We start from the raw sequence: 25,792 nt of genomic DNA, 5'->3' as shown, positions 1-25,792 counted from the left end.
ACCACCTACCTCAGCAGCGTGACAGACAGTACCACCAACCTCAGCAGCGTGACAGACAGTACCACTAACCTGTGACAGACAGTACCACTAACCTCAGCAGTGTGACAGACAGTACCACTAACCTCAGCAGTGTGACAGACAGTACCACTAACCTCAGCAGTGTGACAGACAGTACCACTAACCTCAGCAGTGTGACAGACAGTACCACTAACCTCAGCAGTGTGACAGACAGTACCACTAACCTCAGCAGTGTGACAGACAGTACCACTAACCTCAGCAGTGTGACAGACAGTACCACTAACCTCAGCAGTGTGACAGACAGTACCACTAACCTCAGCAGTGTGACAGACAGTACCACTAACCTCAGCAGCGTGACAGACAGTACCACTAACCTCAGCAGCGTGACAGACAGTACCACTAACCTCAGCAGCGTGACAGACAGTACCACTAACCTCAGCAGCGTGACAGACAGTACCACTAACCTCAGCAGCGTGACAGACAGTACCACTAACCTCAGCAGCGTGACAGACAGCACCACTAACCTCAGCAGCGTGACAGACAGTACCACTAACCTCAGCAGCGTGACAGACAGTACCACTAACCTCAGCAGCGTGACAGACAGCACCACTAACCTCAGCAGTGTGACAGACAGCGTGACAGACAGTACCACTAACCTCAGCAGTGTGACAGACAGCATGACAGACAGTACCACTAACCTCAGCAGTGTGACAGACAGTACCACTAACCTCAGCAGTGTGACAGACAGTACCACTAACCTCAGCAGTGTGACAGACAGTACCACTAACCTCAGCAGCGTGACAGACAGTACCACTAACCTCAGCAGCGTGACAGACAGTACCACTAACCTCAGCAGCGTGACAGACAGTACCACTAACCTCAGCAGCGTGACAGACAGTACCACTAACCTCAACAGCGTGACAGACAGTACCACTAACCTCAGCAGCGTGACAGACAGTACCACTAACCTCAGCAGCGTGACAGACAGTACCACTAACCTCAGCAGCGTGACAGACAGTACCACTAACCTCAGCAGCGTGACAGACAGTACCACTAACCTCAGCAGCGTGACAGACAGTACCACCAACCTCAGCAGCGTGACAGACAGTACCACTAACCTCAGCAGCGTGACAGACAGTACCACTAACCTCAGCAGCGTGACAGACAGTACCACTAACCTCAGCAGCGTGACAGACAGTACCACTAACCTCAGCAGTGTGACAGACAGTACCACTAACCTCAGCAGTGTGACAGACAGTACCACTAACCTCAGCAGTGTGACAGACAGTACCACTAACCTCAGCAGTGTGACAGACAGTACCACTAACCTCAGCAGTGTGACAGACAGTACCACTAACCTCAGCAGCGTGACAGACAGTACCACTAACCTCAGCAGCGTGACAGACAGTACCACTAACCTCAGCAGCGTGACAGACAGTACCACTAACCTCAGCAGCGTGACAGACAGTACCACTAACCTCAGCAGCGTGACAGACAGTACCACTAACCTCAGCAGCGTGACAGACAGTACCACTAACCTCAGCAGCGTGACAGACAGTACCACCAACCTCAGCAGCGTGACAGACAGTACCACTAACCTCAGCAGCGTGACAGACAGTACCACTAACCTGTGACAGACAGTACCACTAACCTCAGCAGTGTGACAGACAGTACCACTAACCTCAGCAGCGTGACAGACAGTACCACTAACCTCAGCAGCGTGACAGACAGTACCACTAACCTCAGCAGCGTGACAGACAGTACCACTAACCTCAGCAGCGTGACAGACAGTACCACCAACCTCAGCAGCGTGACAGACAGTACCACTAACCTCAGCAGCGTGACAGACAGTACCACTAACCTGTGACAGACAGTACCACTAACCTCAGCAGTGTGACAGACAGTACCACTAACCTCAGCAGCGTGACAGACAGTACCACTAACCTCAGCAGCGTGACAGACAGTACCACCAACCTCAGCAGCGTGACAGACAGTACCACTAACCTCAGCAGCGTGACAGACAGTACCACTAACCTGTGACAGACAGTACCACTAACCTCAGCAGTGTGACAGACAGTACCACTAACCTCAGCAGTGTGACAGACAGTACCACTAACCTCAGCAGTGTGACAGACAGTACCACTAACCTCAGCAGCGTGACAGACAGCACCACTAACCTCAGCAGTGTGACAGACAGCACCACTAACCTCAGCAGCGTGACAGACAGTACCACTAACCTGTGACAGACAGTACCACTAACCTCAGCAGTGTGACAGACAGTACCACTAACCTCAGCAGCGTGACAGACAGAACCACTAACCTCAGCAGTGTGACAGACAGCACCACTAACCTCAGCAGCGTGACAGACAGTACCACTAACCTCAACAGCGTGACAGACCGTACCACTAACCTCAACAGCGTGACAGACCGTACCACTAACCTCAGCAGCGTGACAGACAGTACCACTAACCTCAGCAGCGTGACAGACAGTACCACTAACCTCAGCAGCGTGACAGACAGTACCACCAACCTCAGCAGCGTGACAGACAGTACCACTAACCTCAGCAGCGTGACAGACAGTACCACTAACCTGTGACAGACAGTACCACTAACCTCAGCAGTGTGACAGACAGTACCACTAACCTCAGCAGCGTGACAGACAGCACCACTAACCTCAGCAGCGTGACAGACAGCACCACTAACCTCAGCAGTGTGACAGACAGCACCACTAACCTCAGCAGCGTGACAGACAGCACCACTAACCTCAGCAGCGTGACAGACAGCACCACTAACCTCAGCAGCGTGACAGACAGTACCACTAACCTCAGCAGCGTGACAGACAGTACCACCAACCTCAGCAGCGTGACAGACAGTACCACTAACCTCAGCAGCGTGACAGACAGTACCACTAACCTGTGACAGACAGTACCACTAACCTCAGCAGTGTGACAGACAGTACCACTAACCTCAGCAGCGTGACAGACAGCACCACTAACCTCAGCAGCGTGACAGACAGCACCACTAACCTCAGCAGTGTGACAGACAGCACCACTAACCTCAGCAGCGTGACAGACAGCACCACTAACCTCAGCAGCGTGACAGACAGCACCACTAACCTCAGCAGCGTGACAGACAGTACCACTAACCTCAGCAGCGTGACAGACAGTACCACTAAGCTCAGCAGCGTGACAGACAGTACCACTAAGCTCAGCAGCGTGACAGACAGTACACTAACCTCAGCAGCGTGACAGACAGTACCACTAACCTCAGCAGCGTGACAGACAGTACCACTAACCTCAGCAGCGTGACAGACAGTACCACTAACCTCAGCAGCGTGACAGACAGTACCACTAACCTCAGCAGCGTGACAGACAGTACCACTAACCTCAGCAGCGTGACAGACAGCACCACTAACCTCAGCAGCGTGACAGACAGCACCACTAACCTCAGCAGCGTGACAGACAGCACCACTAACCTCAGCAGCGTGACAGACAGCACCACTAACCTCAGCAGCGTGACAGACAGCACCACTAACCTCAGCAGCGTGACAGACAGGAAGACTAACCTCAGCAGCGTGACAGACAGTACCACTAACCTCAGCAGCGTGACAGACAGTAACACCATCCTCATTAGTGTGACAGTCAGCACCACTAACCTCAGCACTGTGACAGACAGTACCACTAACCTCAGCAGTGTGACAGACAGCACCACTAACCTCAGCAGTGTGACAGACAGTACCACTAACCTCAGCAGTGTGACAGACAGTACCACTAACCTCAGCAGTGTGACAGACAGTACCACTAACCTCAGCAGTGTGACAGACAGTACCACTAACCTCAGCAGCGTGACAGACAGTACCACTAACCTCAGCAGCGTGACAGACAGTACCACTAACCTCAACAGCGTGACAGACAGTACCACTAACCTCAGCAGCGTGACAGACAGTACCACTAACCTCAACAGCGTGACAGACAGTACCACTAACCTCAACAGCGTGACAGACAGTACCACTAACCTCAGCAGCGTGACAGACAGTACCACTAACCTCAGCAGCGTGACAGACAGTACCACTAACCTCAGCAGCGTGACAGACAGTACCACCTACCTCAGCAGCGTGACAGACAGTACCACTAACCTCAGCAGCGTGACAGACAGTACCACTAACCTGTGACAGACAGTACCACTAACCTCAGCAGTGTGACAGACAGTACCACTAACCTCAGCAGTGTGACAGACAGTACCACTAACCTCAGCAGTGTGACAGACAGTACCACTAACCTCAGCAGTGTGACAGACAGTACCACTAACCTCAGCAGTGTGACAGACAGTACCACTAACCTCAGCAGTGTGACAGACAGTACCACTAACCTCAGCAGTGTGACAGACAGTACCACTAACCTCAGCAGTGTGACAGACAGTACCACTAACCTCAGCAGCATGACAGACAGTACCACCAACCTCAGCAGCGTGACAGACAGTACCACCAACCTCAGCAGCGTGACAGACAGTACCACTAACCTCAGCAGCGTGACAGACAGTACCACTAACCTGTGACAGACAGTACCACTAACCTCAGCAGTGTGACAGACAGTACCACTAACCTCAGCAGTGTGACAGACAGTACCACTAACCTCAGCAGTGTGACAGACAGTACCACTAACCTCAGCAGTGTGACAGACAGTACCACTAACCTCAGGAGTGTGACAGACAGTACCACTAACCTCAGCAGTGTGACAGACAGTACCACTAACCTCAGCAGTGTGACAGACAGTACCACTAACCTCAGCAGTGTGACAGACAGTACCACTAACCTCAGCAGTGTGACAGACAGTACCACTAACCTCAGCAGTGTGACAGACAGTACCACTAACCTCAGCAGTGTGACAGACAGTACCACTAACCTCAGCAGTGTGACAGACAGTACCACTAACCTCAGCAGTGTGACAGACAGTACCACTAACCTCAGCAGCGTGACAGACAGTACCACTAACCTCAGCAGCGTGACAGACAGTACCACTAACCTCAGCAGCGTGACAGACAGTACCACTAACCTCAGCAGCGTGACAGACAGCACCACTAACCTCAGCAGCGTGACAGACAGTACCACTAACCTCAGCAGCGTGACAGACAGTACCACTAACCTCAGCAGCGTGACAGACAGCACCACTAACCTCAGCAGTGTGACAGACAGCGTGACAGACAGTACCACTAACCTCAGCAGTGTGACAGACAGCATGACAGACAGTACCACTAACCTCAGCAGTGTGACAGACAGTACCACTAACCTCAGCAGTGTGACAGACAGTACCACTAACCTCAATAGCGTGACAGACAGTACCACTAACCTCAGCAGCGTGACAGACAGTACCACTAACCTCAGCAGCGTGACAGACAGTACCACCTACCTCAGCAGCGTGACAGACAGTACCACTAACCTCAGCAGCGTGACAGACAGCACCACTAACCTCAGCAGCGTGACAGACAGTACCACTAACCTCAGCAGCGTGACAGACAGTACCACTAACCTCAGCAGCGTGACAGACAGCACCACTAACCTCAGCAGTGTGACAGACAGCGTGACAGACAGTACCACTAACCTCAGCAGTGTGACAGACAGCATGACAGACAGTACCACTAACCTCAGCAGTGTGACAGACAGTACCACTAACCTCAGCAGTGTGACAGACAGTACCACTAACCTCAATAGCGTGACAGACAGTACCACTAACCTCAGCAGCGTGACAGACAGTACCACTAACCTCAGCAGCGTGACAGACAGTACCACCTACCTCAGCAGCGTGACAGACAGTACCACCAACCTCAGCAGCGTGACAGACAGTACCACTAACCTCAGCAGCGTGACAGACAGTACCACTAACCTGTGACAGACAGTACCACTAACCTCAGCAGTGTGACAGACAGTACCACTAACCTCAGCAGTGTGACAGACAGTACCACTAACCTCAGCAGTGTGACAGACAGTACCACTAACCTCAGCAGTGTGACAGACAGTACCACTAACCTCAGCAGTGTGACAGACAGTACCACTAACCTCAGCAGTGTGACAGACAGTACCACTAACCTCAGCAGTGTGACAGACAGTACCACTAACCTCAGCAGTGTGACAGACAGTACCACTAACCTCAGCAGCGTGACAGACAGTACCACTAACCTCAGCAGCGTGACAGACAGTACCACTAACCTCAACAGCGTGACAGACAGTACCACTAACCTCAGCAGCGTGACAGACAGTACCACTAACCTCAGCAGCGTGACAGACAGTACCACTAACCTCAGCAGCGTGACAGACAGTACCACTAACCTCAGCAGCGTGACAGACAGTACCACTAACCTCAGCAGCGTGACAGACAGTACCACCAACCTCAGCAGCGTGACAGACAGTACCACTAACCTCAGCAGCGTGACAGACAGTACCACTAACCTCAGCAGCGTGACAGACAGTACCACTAACCTCAGCAGCGTGACAGACAGTACCACTAACCTCAGCAGTGTGACAGACAGTACCACTAACCTCAGCAGTGTGACAGACAGTACCACTAACCTCAGCAGTGTGACAGACAGTACCACTAACCTCAGCAGTGTGACAGACAGTACCACTAACCTCAGCAGTGTGACAGACAGTACCACTAACCTCAGCAGCGTGACAGACAGTACCACTAACCTCAGCAGCGTGACAGACAGTACCACTAACCTCAGCAGCGTGACAGACAGTACCACTAACCTCAGCAGCGTGACAGACAGTACCACTAACCTCAGCAGCGTGACAGACAGTACCACTAACCTCAGCAGCGTGACAGACAGTACCACTAACCTCAGCAGCGTGACAGACAGTACCACCAACCTCAGCAGCGTGACAGACAGTACCACTAACCTCAGCAGCGTGACAGACAGTACCACTAACCTGTGACAGACAGTACCACTAACCTCAGCAGTGTGACAGACAGTACCACTAACCTCAGCAGCGTGACAGACAGTACCACTAACCTCAGCAGCGTGACAGACAGTACCACTAACCTCAGCAGCGTGACAGACAGTACCACTAACCTCAGCAGCGTGACAGACAGTACCACCAACCTCAGCAGCGTGACAGACAGTACCACTAACCTCAGCAGCGTGACAGACAGTACCACTAACCTGTGACAGACAGTACCACTAACCTCAGCAGTGTGACAGACAGTACCACTAACCTCAGCAGCGTGACAGACAGTACCACTAACCTCAGCAGCGTGACAGACAGTACCACCAACCTCAGCAGCGTGACAGACAGTACCACTAACCTCAGCAGCGTGACAGACAGTACCACTAACCTGTGACAGACAGTACCACTAACCTCAGCAGTGTGACAGACAGTACCACTAACCTCAGCAGTGTGACAGACAGTACCACTAACCTCAGCAGTGTGACAGACAGTACCACTAACCTCAGCAGCGTGACAGACAGCACCACTAACCTCAGCAGTGTGACAGACAGCACCACTAACCTCAGCAGCGTGACAGACAGTACCACTAACCTGTGACAGACAGTACCACTAACCTCAGCAGTGTGACAGACAGTACCACTAACCTCAGCAGCGTGACAGACAGAACCACTAACCTCAGCAGTGTGACAGACAGCACCACTAACCTCAGCAGCGTGACAGACAGTACCACTAACCTCAACAGCGTGACAGACCGTACCACTAACCTCAACAGCGTGACAGACCGTACCACTAACCTCAGCAGCGTGACAGACAGTACCACTAACCTCAGCAGCGTGACAGACAGTACCACTAACCTCAGCAGCGTGACAGACAGTACCACCAACCTCAGCAGCGTGACAGACAGTACCACTAACCTCAGCAGCGTGACAGACAGTACCACTAACCTGTGACAGACAGTACCACTAACCTCAGCAGTGTGACAGACAGTACCACTAACCTCAGCAGCGTGACAGACAGCACCACTAATCTCAGCAGCGTGACAGACAGCACCACTAACCTCAGCAGTGTGACAGACAGCACCACTAACCTCAGCAGCGTGACAGACAGCACCACTAACCTCAGCAGCGTGACAGACAGCACCACTAACCTCAGCAGCGTGACAGACAGTACCACTAACCTCAGCAGCGTGACAGACAGTACCACCAACCTCAGCAGCGTGACAGACAGTACCACTAACCTCAGCAGCGTGACAGACAGTACCACTAACCTGTGACAGACAGTACCACTAACCTCAGCAGTGTGACAGACAGTACCACTAACCTCAGCAGCGTGACAGACAGCACCACTAACCTCAGCAGCGTGACAGACAGTACCACTAAGCTCAGCAGCGTGACAGACAGTACCACTAAGCTCAGCAGCGTGACAGACAGTACACTAACCTCAGCAGCGTGACAGACAGTACCACTAACCTCAGCAGCGTGACAGACAGTACCACTAACCTCAGCAGCGTGACAGACAGTACCACTAACCTCAGCAGCGTGACAGACAGTACCACTAACCTCAGCAGCGTGACAGACAGTACCACTAACCTCAGCAGCGTGACAGACAGCACCACTAACCTCAGCAGCGTGACAGACAGCACCACTAACCTCAGCAGCGTGACAGACAGCACCACTAACCTCAGCAGCGTGACAGACAGCACCACTAACCTCAGCAGCGTGACAGACAGCACCACTAACCTCAGCAGCGTGACAGACAGGAAGACTAACCTCAGCAGCGTGACAGACAGTACCACTAACCTCAGCAGCGTGACAGACAGTAACACCATCCTCATTAGTGTGACAGTCAGCACCACTAACCTCAGCACTGTGACAGACAGTACCACTAACCTCAGCAGTGTGACAGACAGCACCACTAACCTCAGCAGTGTGACAGACAGTACCACTAACCTCAGCAGTGTGACAGACAGTACCACTAACCTCAGCAGTGTGACAGACAGTACCACTAACCTCAGCAGTGTGACAGACAGTACCACTAACCTCAGCAGCGTGACAGACAGTACCACTAACCTCAGCAGCGTGACAGACAGTACCACTAACCTCAACAGCGTGACAGACAGTACCACTAACCTCAGCAGCGTGACAGACAGTACCACTAACCTCAACAGCGTGACAGACAGTACCACTAACCTCAACAGCGTGACAGACAGTACCACTAACCTCAGCAGCGTGACAGACAGTACCACTAACCTCAGCAGCGTGACAGACAGTACCACTAACCTCAGCAGCGTGACAGACAGTACCACCTACCTCAGCAGCGTGACAGACAGTACCACTAACCTCAGCAGCGTGACAGACAGTACCACTAACCTGTGACAGACAGTACCACTAACCTCAGCAGTGTGACAGACAGTACCACTAACCTCAGCAGTGTGACAGACAGTACCACTAACCTCAGCAGTGTGACAGACAGTACCACTAACCTCAGCAGTGTGACAGACAGTACCACTAACCTCAGCAGTGTGACAGACAGTACCACTAACCTCAGCAGTGTGACAGACAGTACCACTAACCTCAGCAGTGTGACAGACAGTACCACTAACCTCAGCAGCGTGACAGACAGTACCACCAACCTCAGCAGCGTGACAGACAGTACCACCAACCTCAGCAGCGTGACAGACAGTACCACTAACCTCAGCAGCGTGACAGACAGTACCACTAACCTGTGACAGACAGTACCACTAACCTCAGCAGTGTGACAGACAGTACCACTAACCTCAGCAGTGTGACAGACAGTACCACTAACCTCAGCAGTGTGACAGACAGTACCACTAACCTCAGCAGTGTGACAGACAGTACCACTAACCTCAGGAGTGTGACAGACAGTACCACTAACCTCAGCAGTGTGACAGACAGTACCACTAACCTCAGCAGTGTGACAGACAGTACCACTAACCTCAGCAGTGTGACAGACAGTACCACTAACCTCAGCAGTGTGACAGACAGTACCACTAACCTCAGCAGTGTGACAGACAGTACCACTAACCTCAGCAGTGTGACAGACAGTACCACTAACCTCAGCAGTGTGACAGACAGTACCACTAACCTCAGCAGTGTGACAGACAGTACCACTAACCTCAGCAGCGTGACAGACAGTACCACTAACCTCAGCAGCGTGACAGACAGTACCACTAACCTCAGCAGCGTGACAGACAGTACCACTAACCTCAGCAGCGTGACAGACAGCACCACTAACCTCAGCAGCGTGACAGACAGTACCACTAACCTCAGCAGCGTGACAGACAGTACCACTAACCTCAGCAGCGTGACAGACAGCACCACTAACCTCAGCAGTGTGACAGACAGCGTGACAGACAGTACCACTAACCTCAGCAGTGTGACAGACAGCATGACAGACAGTACCACTAACCTCAGCAGTGTGACAGACAGTACCACTAACCTCAGCAGTGTGACAGACAGTACCACTAACCTCAATAGCGTGACAGACAGTACCACTAACCTCAGCAGCGTGACAGACAGTACCACTAACCTCAGCAGCGTGACAGACAGTACCACCTACCTCAGCAGCGTGACAGACAGTACCACTAACCTCAGCAGCGTGACAGACAGCACCACTAACCTCAGCAGCGTGACAGACAGTACCACTAACCTCAGCAGCGTGACAGACAGTACCACTAACCTCAGCAGCGTGACAGACAGCACCACTAACCTCAGCAGTGTGACAGACAGCGTGACAGACAGTACCACTAACCTCAGCAGTGTGACAGACAGCATGACAGACAGTACCACTAACCTCAGCAGTGTGACAGACAGTACCACTAACCTCAGCAGTGTGACAGACAGTACCACTAACCTCAATAGCGTGACAGACAGTACCACTAACCTCAGCAGCGTGACAGACAGTACCACTAACCTCAGCAGCGTGACAGACAGTACCACCTACCTCAGCAGCGTGACAGACAGTACCACCAACCTCAGCAGCGTGACAGACAGTACCACTAACCTCAGCAGCGTGACAGACAGTACCACTAACCTGTGACAGACAGTACCACTAACCTCAGCAGTGTGACAGACAGTACCACTAACCTCAGCAGTGTGACAGACAGTACCACTAACCTCAGCAGTGTGACAGACAGTACCACTAACCTCAGCAGTGTGACAGACAGTACCACTAACCTCAGCAGTGTGACAGACAGTACCACTAACCTCAGCAGTGTGACAGACAGTACCACTAACCTCAGCAGTGTGACAGACAGTACCACTAACCTCAGCAGTGTGACAGACAGTACCACTAACCTCAGCAGTGTGACAGACAGTACCACTAACCTCAGCAGCGTGACAGACAGTACCACCTACCTCAGCAGCGTGACAGACAGTACCACCAACCTCAGCAGCGTGACAGACAGTACCACTAACCTCAGCAGCGTGACAGACAGTACCACTAACCTGTGACAGACAGTACCACTAACCTCAGCAGTGTGACAGACAGTACCACTAACCTCAGCAGTGTGACAGACAGTACCACTAACCTCAGCAGTGTGACAGACAGTACCACTAACCTCAGCAGTGTGACAGACAGCACCACTAACCTCAGCAGCGTGACAGACAGCACCACTAACCTCAGCAGCGTGACAGACAGCACCACTAACCTCAGCAGCGTGACAGACAGGAAGACTAACCTCAGCAGCGTGACAGACAGTACCACTAACCTCAGCAGCGTGACAGACAGTACCACTAACCTCAGCAGTGTGACAGACAGCACCACTAACCTCAGCACTGTGACAGACAGTACCACTAACCTCAGCAGTGTGACAGACAGCACCACTAACCTCAGCAGTGTGACAGACAGTACCACTAACCTCAGCAGTGTGACAGACAGTACCACTAACCTCAGCAGTGTGACAGACAGTACCACTAACCTCAGCAGTGTGACAGACAGTACCACTAACCTCAGCAGCGTGACAGACAGTACCACTAACCTGTGACAGACAGTACCACTAACCTCAGCAGTGTGACAGACAGTACCACTAACCTCAGCAGCGTGACAGACAGCACCACTAACCTCAGCAGTGTGACAGACAGCACCACTAACCTCAGCAGCGTGACAGACAGTACCACTAACCTCAGCAGCGTGACAGACAGTACCACTAACCTGTGACAGACAGTACCACTAACCTCAGCAGTGTGACAGACAGTACCACTAACCTCAGCAGCGTGACAGACAGCACCACTAACCTCAGCAGCGTGACAGACAGCACCACTAACCTCAGCAGCGTGACAGACAGCACCACTAACCTCAGCAGCGTGACAGACAGGAAGACTAACCTCAGCAGCGTGACAGACAGGAAGACTAACCTCAGCAGCGTGACAGACAGTACCACTAACCTCAGCAGCGTGACAGACAGTACCACCATCCTCATTAGTGTGACAGTCAGCACCACTAACCTCAGCACTGTGACAGACAGTACCACTAACCTCAGCAGTGTGACAGACAGCACCACTAACCTCAGCAGTGTGACAGACAGTACCACTAACCTCAGCAGTGTGACAGACAGTACCACTAACCTCAGCAGTGTGACAGACAGTACCACTAACCTCAGCAGCGTGACAGACAGTACCACTAACCTCAGCAGCGTGACAGACAGTACCACTAACCTCAACAGCGTGACAGACAGTACCACTAACCTCAGCAGCGTGACAGACAGTACCACTAACCTCAACAGCGTGACAGACAGTACCACTAACCTCAACAGCGTGACAGACAGTACCACTAACCTCAGCAGCGTGACAGACAGTACCACTAACCTCAACAGCGTGACAGACAGTACCACTAACCTCAGCAGCGTGACAGACAGTACCACTAACCTCAGCAGCGTGACAGACAGTACCACTAACCTCAGCAGCGTGACAGACAGTACCACCTACCTCAGCAGCGTGACAGACAGTACCACTAACCTCAGCAGCGTGACAGACAGTACCACTAACCTGTGACAGACAGTACCACTAACCTCAGCAGTGTGACAGACAGTACCACTAACCTCAGCAGTGTGACAGACAGTACCACTAACCTCAGCAGTGTGACAGACAGTACCACTAACCTCAGCAGTGTGACAGACAGTACCACTAACCTCAGCAGTGTGACAGACAGTACCACTAACCTCAGCAGTGTGACAGACAGTACCACTAACCTCAGCAGTGTGACAGACAGTACCACTAACCTCAGCAGTGTGACAGACAGTACCACTAACCTCAGCAGTGTGACAGACAGTACCACTAACCTCAGCAGCGTGACAGACAGTACCACCTACCTCAGCAGCGTGACAGACAGTACCACCAACCTCAGCAGCGTGACAGACAGTACCACTAACCTCAGCAGCGTGACAGACAGTACCACTAACCTGTGACAGACAGTACCACTAACCTCAGCAGTGTGACAGACAGTACCACTAACCTCAGCAGTGTGACAGACAGTACCACTAACCTCAGCAGTGTGACAGACAGTACCACTAACCTCAGCAGTGTGACAGACAGTACCACTAACCTCAGCAGTGTGACAGACAGTACCACTAACCTCAGCAGTGTGACAGACAGTACCACTAACCTCAGCAGTGTGACAGACAGTACCACTAACCTCAGCAGTGTGACAGACAGTACCACTAACCTCAGCAGTGTGACAGACAGTACCACTAACCTCAGCAGCGTGACAGACAGTACCACTAACCTCAGCAGCGTGACAGACAGTACCACTAACCTCAGCAGCGTGACAGACAGTACCACTAACCTCAGCAGCGTGACAGACAGTACCACTAACCTCAGCAGCGTGACAGACAGCACCACTAACCTCAGCAGCGTGACAGACAGTACCACTAACCTCAGCAGCGTGACAGACAGCACCACTAACCTCAGCAGTGTGACAGACAGCGTGACAGACAGTACCACTAACCTCAGCAGTGTGACAGACAGCATGACAGACAGTACCACTAACCTCAGCAGTGTGACAGACAGTACCACTAACCTCAGCAGTGTGACAGACAGTACCACTAACCTCAGCAGTGTGACAGACAGTACCACTAACCTCAGCAGCGTGACAGACAGTACCACTAACCTCAGCAGCGTGACAGACAGTACCACTAACCTCAGCAGCGTGACAGACAGTACCACTAACCTCAGCAGCGTGACAGACAGTACCACTAACCTCAACAGCGTGACAGACAGTACCACTAACCTCAGCAGCGTGACAGACAGTACCACTAACCTCAGCAGCGTGACAGACAGTACCACTAACCTCAGCAGCGTGACAGACAGTACCACTAACCTCAGCAGCGTGACAGACAGTACCACTAACCTCAGCAGCGTGACAGACAGTACCACCAACCTCAGCAGCGTGACAGACAGTACCACTAACCTCAGCAGCGTGACAGACAGTACCACTAACCTCAGCAGCGTGACAGACAGTACCACTAACCTCAGCAGCGTGACAGACAGTACCACTAACCTCAGCAGTGTGACAGACAGTACCACTAACCTCAGCAGTGTGACAGACAGTACCACTAACCTCAGCAGTGTGACAGACAGTACCACTAACCTCAGCAGTGTGACAGACAGTACCACTAACCTCAGCAGTGTGACAGACAGTACCACTAACCTCAGCAGCGTGACAGACAGTACCACTAACCTCAGCAGCGTGACAGACAGTACCACTAACCTCAGCAGCGTTACAGACAGTACCACTAACCTCAGCAGCGTGACAGACAGTACCACTAACCTCAGCAGCGTGACAGACAGTACCACTAACCTCAGCAGCGTGACAGACAGTACCACTAACCTCAGCAGCGTGACAGACAGTACCACCAACCTCAGCAGCGTGACAGACAGTACCACTAACCTCAGCAGCGTGACAGACAGTACCACTAACCTGTGACAGACAGTACCACTAACCTCAGCAGTGTGACAGACAGTACCACTAACCTCAGCAGCGTGACAGACAGTACCACTAACCTCAGCAGCGTGACAGACAGTACCACTAACCTCAGCAGCGTGACAGACAGTACCACTAACCTCAGCAGCGTGACAGACAGTACCACCAACCTCAGCAGCGTGACAGACAGTACCACTAACCTCAGCAGCGTGACAGACAGTACCACTAACCTGTGACAGACAGTACCACTAACCTCAGCAGTGTGACAGACAGTACCACTAACCTCAGCAGCGTGACAGACAGTACCACTAACCTCAGCAGCGTGACAGACAGTACCACCAACCTCAGCAGCGTGACAGACAGTACCACTAACCTCAGCAGCGTGACAGACAGTACCACTAACCTGTGACAGACAGTACCACTAACCTCAGCAGTGTGACAGACAGTACCACTAACCTCAGCAGTGTGACAGACAGTACCACTAACCTCAGCAGTGTGACAGACAGTACCACTAACCTCAGCAGCGTGACAGACAGCACCACTAACCTCAGCAGTGTGACAGACAGCACCACTAACCTCAGCAGCGTGACAGACAGTACCACTAACCTGTGACAGACAGTACCACTAACCTCAGCAGTGTGACAGACAGTACCACTAACCTCAGCAGCGTGACAGACAGAACCACTAACCTCAGCAGTGTGACAGACAGCACCACTAACCTCAGCAGCGTGACAGACAGTACCACTAACCTCAACAGCGTGACAGACCGTACCACTAACCTCAACAGCGTGACAGACCGTACCACTAACCTCAGCAGCGTGACAGACAGTACCACTAACCTCAGCAGCGTGACAGACAGTACCACTAACCTCAGCAGCGTGACAGACAGTACCACCAACCTCAGCAGCGTGACAGACAGTACCACTAACCTCAGCAGCGTGACAGACAGTACCACTAACCTGTGACAGACAGTACCACTAACCTCAGCAGTGTGACAGACAGTACCACTAACCTCAGCAGCGTGACAGACAGCACCACTAACCTCAGCAGCGTGACAGACAGCACCACTAACCTCAGCAGTGTGACAGACAGCACCACTAACCTCAGCAGCGTGACAGACAGCACCACTAACCTCAGCAGCGTGACAGACAGCACCACTAACCTCAGCAGCGTGACAGACAGTACCACTAACCTCAGCAGCGTGACAGACAGTACCACTAACCTCAGCAGCGTGACAGACAGTACCACCAACCTCAGCAGCGTGACAGACAGTACCACTAACCTCAGCAGCGTGACAGACAGTACCACTAACCTGTGACAGACAGTACCACTAACCTCAGCAGTGTGACAGACAGTACCACTAACCTCAGCAGCGTGACAGACAGCACCACTAACCTCAGCAGCGTGACAGACAGCACCACTAACCTCAGCAGTGTGACAGACAGCACCACTAACCTCAGCAGCGTGACAGACAGCACCACTAACCTCAGCAGCGTGACAGACAGCACCACTAACCTCAGCAGCGTGACAGACAGTACCACTAACCTCAGCAGCGTGACAGACAGTACCACTAAGCTCAGCAGCGTGACAGACAGTACACTAACCTCAGCAGCGTGACAGACAGTACCACTAACCTCAGCAGCGTGACAGACAGTACCACTAACCTCAGCAGCGTGACAGACAGTACCACTAACCTCAGCAGCGTGACAGACAGTACCACTAACCTCAGCAGCGTGACAGACAGTACCACTAACCTCAGCAGCGTGACAGACAGTACCACTAACCTCAGCAGCGTGACAGACAGTACCACCAACCTCAGCAGCGTGACAGACAGTACCACTAACCTCAGCAGCGTGACAGACAGTACCACTAACCTGTGACAGACAGTACCACTAACCTGTGACAGACAGTACCACTAACCTCAGCAGTGTGACAGACAGTACCACTAACCTCAGCAGCGTGACAGACAGTACCACTAACCTCAGCAGCGTGACAGACAGTACCACTAACCTCAGCAGCGTGACAGACAGTACCACCAACCTCAGCAGCGTGACAGACAGTACCACCAACCTCAGCAGCGTGACAGACAGTACCACTAACCTCAGCAGCGTGACAGACAGTACCACTAACCTGTGACAGACAGTACCACTAACCTCAGCAGTGTGACAGACAGTACCACTAACCTCAGCAGTGTGACAGACAGTACCACTAACCTCAGCAGCGTGACAGACAGCACCACTAACCTCAGCAGTGTGACAGACAGCACCACTAACCTCAGCAGCGTGACAGACAGTACCACTAACCTGTGAAGGACAGTACCACTAACCTCAGCAGTGTGACAGACAGAACCACTAACCTCAGCAGTGTGACAGACAGCACCACTAACCTCAGCAGCGTGACAGACAGTACCACTAACCTCAACAGCGTGACAGACAGTACCACTAACCTCAGCAGCGTGACAGACAGTACCACTAACCTCAGCAGCGTGACAGACAGTACCACTAACCTCAGCAGCGTGACAGACAGTACCACCAACCTCAGCAGCGTGACAGACAGTACAACTAACCTCAGCAGCGTGACCGACAGTACCACTAACCTGTGACAGACAGTACCACTAACCTCAGCAGTGTGACAGACAGTACCACTAACCTCAGCAGTGTGACAGACAGTACCACTAACCTCAGCAGTGTGACAGACAGTACCACTAACCTCAGCAGTGTGACAGACAGTACCACTAACCTCAGCAGTGTGACAGACAGTACCACTAACCTCAGCAGTGTGACAGACAGTACCACTAACCTCAGCAGCGTGACAGACAGTACCACTAACCTCAGCAGCGTGACAGACAGTACCACCAACCTCAGCAGTGTGACAGACAGTACCACTAACCTCAGCAGCGTGACAGACAGTACCACTAACCTGTGACAGACAGCACCACTAACCTCAGCAGTGTGACAGACAGCACCACTAACCTCAGCAGCGTGACAGACAGTACCACTAACCTGTGACAGACAGTACCACTAACCTCAGCAGTGTGACAGACAGTACCACTAACCTCAGCAGCGTGACAGACAGCACCACTAACCTCAGCAGCGTGACAGACAGTACCACTAACCTCAGCAGCGTGACAGACAGCACCACTAACCTCAGCAGTGTGACAGACAGCACCACTAACCTCAGCAGTGTGCCAGACAGCACCACTAACCTCAGCAGTGTGACAGACAGCACCACTAACCTCAGCAGTGTGACAGACAGCACCACTAACCTCAGCAGCGTGACAGACAGTACCACTAACCTGTGACAGACAGTACCACTAACCTCAGCAGTGTGACAGACAGTACCACTAACCTCAGCAGTGTGACAGACAGTACCACTAACCTCAGCAGTGTGACAGACAGCACCACTAACCTCAGCAGTGTGACAGACAGCACCACTAACCTCAGCAGTGTGACAGACAGTACCACTAACCTCAGCAGTGTGACAGACAGCACCACTAACCTCAGCAGTGTGACAGACAGCACCACTAACCTCAGCAGTGTGACAGACAGTACCACTAACCTCAGCAGCGTGACAGACAGTACCACTAACCTCAGCAGCGTGACAGACAGCACCACTAACCTCAGCAGTGTGACAGACAGCGTGACAGACAGTACCACTAACCTCAGCAGTGTGACAGACAGCATGACAGACGGTACCACTAACCTCAGCAGCGTGACAGACGGTACCACTAACCTCAGCAGCGTGACAGACGGTACCACTAACCTCAGCAGCGTGACAGACGGTACCACTAACCTCAGCAGCGTGACAGACGGTACCACTAACCTCAGCAGCGTGACAGACGGTACCACTAACCTCAGCAGCGTGACAGACGGTACCACTAACCTCAGCACTGTGACAGACAGCACCACTAACCTCAGCACTGTGACAGACAGCACCACTAACCTCAGCAGTGTGACAGACAGTACCACTAACCTCAGCAGTGTGACAGACAGTACCACTAACCTCAGCAGTGTGACAGACAGCACCACTAACCTCAGCAGTGTGACAGACAGCACCACTAACCTCAGCAGTGTGACAGACAGCACCACTAACCTCAGCAGCGTGACAGACAGTACCACTAACCTCAGCAGCGTGACAGACAGTACCACTAACCTCAGCAGCGTGACAGACAGCACCACTAACCTCAGCAGCGTGACAGACAGCACCACTAACCTCAGCACTGTGACAGACAGCACCACTAACCTCAGCACTGTGACAGACAGCACCACTAACCTCAGCAGTGTGACAGACAGTACCACTAATATCAGCAGTGTGACAGACAGCACCACTAACCTCAGCAGCGTGACAGACAGCACCACTAACCTCAGCAGCGTGACAGACAGCACCACTAACCTCAGCAGCGTGACAGACAGTACCACTAACCTCAGTAATGTGACAGACAGCACCACTAACCTCAGCAGTGTGACAGACAGTACCACTAACCTCAGCAGCGTGACAGACAGCGTGACAGACAGTACCACTAACCTCAGTAATGTGACAGACAGTACCACTAACCTCAGCAGTGTGACAGACAGTACCACTAACCTCAGCAGTGTGACAGACAGTACCACTAACCTCAGCAGTGTGACAGACAGTACCACTAACCTCAGCAGTGTGACAGACAGCGTGACAGACAGTACCACTAACCTCAGCAGAGTGACAGACAGCGTGACAGACAGTACCACTAACCTCAGCAGTGTGACAGACAGCGTGACAGACAGTACCACTAACCTCAGCAGAGTGACAGACAGCGTGACAGACAGTACCACTAACCTCAGTGATGGGGGTCTCCTCTCTGAGCTCAGTGCAGTGGGACGCCAGCAGCCCCAGCACCCGCATCACCTTAAACTTCCTGGAATACACACGCACATGCACACGCACACACATACACACAGGGCTAACCATAAATGTCATAGTCTTCCTGGAATAGACAGACAGGTCACTCGTATAAATACATGGAAGACATCCACAGAAATAACACTGCTATTTTGTAAAGGCTAACAGTGATTTACAGCATATCCAGACCAGGCACCAGATCATTGTAAAGGCTAACAGTGATTTACAGCATATCCAGACCAGGCACCAGATCATTGTAAAGGCTAACAGTGATTTACAGCATATCCAGACCAGGCACCAGATCATTGTAAAGGCTAACAGTGATTTACAGCATATCCAGACCAGGCACCAGATCATTGTAAAGGCTAACAGTGATTTACAGCATATCCTGACCAGGCACCAGATCATTGTAAAGGCTAACAGTGATTTACAGCATATCCAGACCAGGCACCAGATCATTGTAAAGGCTAACAGTGATTTACAGCATATCCTGACCAGGCACCAGATCATTGTAAAGGCTAACAGTGATTTACAGCATATCCTGACCAGGCACCAGATCATTGTAAAGGCTAACAGTGATTTACAGCATATCCAGACCAGGCATCAGATCATTTTAAAGGCTAACAGTGATTTACAGCATATCCTGACCAGGCACCAGATCATTGTAAAGGCTAACAGTGATTTACAGCATATCCAGACCAGGCACCAGATCATTGTAAAGGCTAACAGTGATTTACAGCATATCCTGACCAGGCATCAGATCATTTTAAAGGCTAACAGTGATTTACAGCATATCCAGACCAGGCACCAGATCATTTTAAAGGCTAACAGTGATTTACAGCATATCCAGACCAGGCACCAGATCATTTTAAAGGCTAACAGTGATTTACAGCATATCCTGACCAGGCACCAGATCATTGTAATGTGCAGTAGGCTACAGTACATGCTAGACATTATTTCCATGCATTGGCGCATGGAGAATGCTTGTGTGTATGTATGGGGTCGGACAGGTGGAAGCTAAAGGAACTCACACATCCCAGTTAGGTGCTAGACGCAGCTGCTGGGTCAACACAGTGAACTGTCACAAAGGGAGAGAACACAACAGCAGTTGTTAACACAGCAATATATCTACTGTACATATCATTCTTAGTATATATTTCAGTGGATATACGCACAGATTGCATTTGGATTACTGATACAGTGTTATTTGGGTTGTCAACTGGATTAGTTCTGACATTCATGACTTTTTTATTATTATTATTTGTGTACTTGATTGACATTTTTGCTGCACTGTTAGGAGCTGGTAACACAAGCATGTCAGGAGCTGGTAACACAAGCATGTCAGGAGCTGGTAACACAAGCATGTCAGGAGCTGGTAACACAAGCATGTCAGGAGCTGGTAACACAAGCATGTCAGGAGCTGGTAACACAAGCATGTCAGGAGCTGGTAACACAAGCATGTCAGGAGCTGGTAACACAAGCATGTCAGGAGCTGGTAACACAAGCATGTTAGGAGCTGGTAACACAAGCATGTTAGGAGCTGGTAACACAAGCATGTTAGGAGCTGGTAACACAAGCATGTCGCTGCACCCGCTATAATATCTGTGTAGGTGACCAATAAACTTTGATTTAACTACCAATGTCTAGGCTGCACCTCAAATGGCATCCTATGTCCTATATAGTGCACTACTTTTGAGGGCCCATACTATATAGGGAATAGGGTGACATTTGTGACGGACAATATGTGACGCACTTATATGTACACATTTATTAAAAATAAAAAACAGAAATACCTTATTTACATAAAAGTATTCAGACCTTTTGCTATGAGACTCTAAATTGAGCTCAGGTGCATCCTGTTTCCATTGATCATCCTTGAGATGTTTCTACAACTTGATTAGAGTCCACCTGTAGCAAAATCAATTGACTGGACATGGTTTGGAAAGGTACACACCTGTCTAGATAAAGTTCCACAGTTGACAGAGCAAAAACCAAGCCATGAGGTCAAAGGAATGGTCCATGGAGCTCTGAGACAGGATTGTGTGGAGGCACAGATCTGGGGAAGGATATCAAAACATTTCTGCAGCATTGCAGAGGTCCCCAAGAACACAGTGGCCTCCATCATTCTTAAATGGAAGAAGTTTGGAACCACCAAGACTTTTCCTAAAGCTGGCCGTCAGGCCAAACTGAGCAATCGGGGATGAAGGGCCTTTGTCAGGGAGGTGACCAAGAACCCAATGGTCTCTCCGACAGAGCTCCAGAGTTCCTCTGTGGAGATAGGATAACCTTCCAGAAGGACAACCATCTCTGCAGCACTCCACCAATCAGGCCTTTATGGTAGAGTGGCCAGACGGAAGCCACTCCTCAGTAAAAGGCACATGACAGGCTGCTTGGAGTTTGCCAAAAGGCACCTAAAGACTCTCAGTTAAGAACAAATTCTTATTTACAATGACGGCCTACAACGACCAAACCCTCCCCTAAACCAGACAACGCTGGGCCAATTGTGCACCGCCCTATGGGACTCCCGATCACAGCCGGTTGTGATACAGCCCGGGATCGAACCCGGTTCTGTAGTGATGCCTCTAGCACTGCGATGCTGTGCCTTAAACCGCTGCGCCACTCAGGATGATAGAATCAAGATTCTCTGGTCTGATGAATCCAAGATTGAACTCTTTGGCCTGAATGCCAAGCGTCACGTCTGGAGGAAACCTGGCACCATCCCTACGGTGAAGCATGGTGGTGGCAGCATCATGTTGTGGGGATGTTTTTCAGCGGCAGGGACTGGGAGACTAGTCATGATTGAGGCAAAGATGAACGGAGAAAAGTACAAAGAGATCCTTGATGAAAACCTGCTCCAGAGCGCTCAGGACCTCAGACAGCGGTGAAGGTTCACCTTCCAACAGGACAACGGCCCTAACCACACAGCCAAGACAACGCAGGAGTGGCTTCAGGACAAGTCTCTGAATGTTCTTGAGTGGCCCAGCCAGAGCCCAGACTTGAACTCGATCAAACATCTCTGGAGAGACCTGAAAATAGCTGTGCAGCGACACTCCCCATCCAACCTGACAGAGCTTGAGAGGATCTGCAGAGAATGGGAGAAACTCCCCAAATACAGGTGTGCCAAGCTTGTAGAGTCATACCCAAGAAGACTCGAGGCTGTAATCGCTGTCAAATGTGCTTCAACAAAGTACTGAGTAAAAGGTCTGAATACTTATGTAAATGTGATATTTCAGATCTTTATATTTAATAAATGAGCACCAATTTTTTTAAATCTGTTTTTGCTTTCTCATTATTGTGTGTAGATTGATGAGGAAAAATAACAATTTAATAAATGTTTGAATAAGGCTGTAACGTAACAAAATGTGGAAAAAGTCAAGGGGTCTGAATACTTACCTTATCATTATTTTCTTCATCAGTCCAGTCGTCTTTCAGTAGTACAATACTGAATTAGTCAAGTTGCCAATACGTCATTGTCATAAACTCAGTCACGGCTGGCCATAGTGTCCGAATATGTCTAAAGAAATTATATACTAAAGATACCATGAGGTCTAATGATTGTGGTGATGTCATTTTCAGTTCAATCTGAGTGAGTGATGGAATGCCATCTAGTGGTTAATAGCTATAGGAGAAATATATTTACTACGCCTGAATCAATCCTCAGTCTGGACATTTCATTAAAAAACAAATGAAGAGATTTGATCTTAAAAATGTGACCAGATTATGTCACAACGTAATACCTCATCACTGTAACGAGGAAGTAACTTTATGGTATCTGTACGTCCAAATGGAACCCTATTCCCTATATAGTGCACTACTTTTGACCAGACCTCTATAGACCCTGGTCAAAAGGAGTGCACTATATAGGGAATAGGGTGTCATTTGGGACATCCTCCTGGTCTTTGTGCTCTCATACATAACTAGGGTCATTGAACATGTTACAGCTGAGCGGATCTCAGTAACAAAAAGTAAAGGAAATAGGAAGTTCATTTTATTATTATCTTGAGGAAAGCGTTAACTTCCTGGTCCCACCTAGCTGACTACTGTTTCAGCTTCCCGCTGATCAACAGAGGCCAACACGTACTGTAGCTGTGCTAAGGAGCTCGGGTCACATGGTAAATATAGGAACCCTTTGATGGCTTTGTAGTGCCGCGGCCTTTCTAACACTTGAGAAGCCTCAGCAAGGCCAGAGGTTGTGTTGTGATTCTAAGAATTCTCTTCTGAGAGCATAGCCTAAGTTCTGAACACTTAAATTAGCCTAGAGGGGCCCATGTCTTGTTAAAAGCAGCAGCCCTGGAAGGAATGGCAGGCATGCTGGGCATGTGGTCAGGCCGACAGGCAGTGACCCTTCCCTTACCAGCTGGGAGTTGATGAGCCTGGTAGCTGTGTCCTTGTGGGCAGCTATGGTACACAGATAGCAGAGGAGGTTGAGTTTGGAGCGGACCGCCGCCGTGGTCTTATCAGCCTGGGCCTCCAGAGAAGAGCACAGCTGCTGCAGAAACCCCCTCCAGTCCTCAGAGCTCAGACAGGACAGCTTCTCCACTATAGGGGGGGGTCAGAGGAGCTCAATAATCACACAGCCCAAACCGTTTTAGCTGTCTGTCTAACCTATGTGTGTGTATATTAACACCTGCTAAACACCTGTCAATTTCAGAGTGTGTCCAAGTGTTACTCAGCAGCGGCACAGCAGTCGAGAGCTTTCCTATTTGTTCTTCTTCATTACCTGAGTATGCTCGGACACACAAAGTCTTCGGGTCATATCGCACTGGAGCGGTCTTCAGAATCTGAAAAAATATATCATCTTTGTTACTAGAATGCACAAGAGTCGTGGATTGCCCACCTCTGTTCTTAAGAACAATTCAGAGTCCAAAGCCGAGGACCCGTGATAGATATGTCACAATGGGACGCCGGAATATCTGGTTCCGAGTCCACCGTCCATGGGGGACGCACAGCGTAACCACGCACCACCCTAAAATTCCCCATCAGCATGGACACTGAAACTATTGCTTAAACACAGAGCAAGTTTTAATGTCACATGCACAAATACAGTGAAATGCCTTTGATGCAAACTCAAAACCCAACAATGCAATAATTAATACCAATGTATTACCAGAAAGAAAACTTTTTTTTTTTAAACAGGAGAAATAAGAGCACAGTTGCATGATGTAGTACCTTTGGGTTGTCCATAATAGGTGTGACTGCCAGGTCAGAGTCAGTGTACACCAGGTCCTTTATACTGTAACTGATGTCATTCAGACCACTGGCCACAACACTGTCCTGAAGATGACAACGACCACAGTGATGTCATCATTACAAATGAGCACAATTACAGTATGTGATCATATAGAACATCAAATCTAATTTAATTGTAATTGTCACATGCTTATACACAACAGGTGTAGACTAACAGTGTAATTCTTACTTACGGGCCCTTCCCAACCATGAACAGAGATTTCTTTTTTTTATAAAGTAGTCAACAGGCAACAGGATAGATAAGTCAAAAGAATTACTGCGAAAATGGTCAATGCAGATAGTTAAATAGTTAACCAATAGCTACCCAGACTAACTATTTATCAGTCTTATGGCTTGGGGGTAGAAGCAGTTCAGGGTTCTGTTGGTTCGGAACCGCTTGCCGTGCGGTAGCAGAGAGAACAGTCTATGACTTGGGTGGCTGGAGTATTTGACCATTTTTAAGGCCTTCCTCTGACACCGCCTGGTATAGAGGTCCTGGGTGGCAGGGAGCTCGGCCCCAGTGATGTACTGGGCCGTACGCACTACCCTCTGTAGCGCCTTGAGGTTGGATGCCAAACAGTTGCCATACCAAGCGGTGATGCAGCCAGTCAAGATGCTCTCAATGGTGCAGCTCTAGAACGTTTTGAGGATCTGAGGGCCCATGCCAAATATTTTCAGCCTCCTGAGGGGGAAGAGACATGTTGTGCCTTCTTCACGACTGTGTTGGTGTGTGTGTGTAATTCCTTAGCAATGTGGACAGCAAGGAACTTGAAGCTCTTGACCCACTCCACT

General features: G+C 50.6%; 1 protein-coding gene across 1 annotated transcript in view; it reads right to left on the bottom strand.

The window, feature by feature from the left end:
* LOC106605905 (serine/threonine-protein kinase ULK4) overlaps nt 1-25,792 on the bottom strand; it is a 333,812-nt gene that overhangs the window by 301,970 nt on the left and 6,050 nt on the right. Inside the window, exons 13-17 of the mRNA XM_082975734.1 lie at nt 24,941-25,045; nt 24,492-24,552; nt 24,126-24,310; nt 20,803-20,849; nt 19,709-19,787 (exon numbers count right to left, since the gene is read on the bottom strand). Of these exons, the coding sequence (XP_082831860.1) occupies nt 19,709-19,787; nt 20,803-20,849; nt 24,126-24,310; nt 24,492-24,552; nt 24,941-25,045 (477 nt within the window). The remainder of the gene's footprint in view (nt 1-19,708; nt 19,788-20,802; nt 20,850-24,125; nt 24,311-24,491; nt 24,553-24,940; nt 25,046-25,792) is intronic.

This window comes from Salmo salar, chromosome 05 (genome assembly GCF_965601325.2).
Source record: "Salmo salar chromosome 05, fSalSal1, whole genome shotgun sequence".
NCBI lineage: Eukaryota > Metazoa > Chordata > Actinopteri > Salmoniformes > Salmonidae > Salmo > Salmo salar.
The sequence above is the reverse complement of the archived record's forward strand: the minus strand, read 5'-3'. Positions and strand labels throughout refer to the sequence as shown.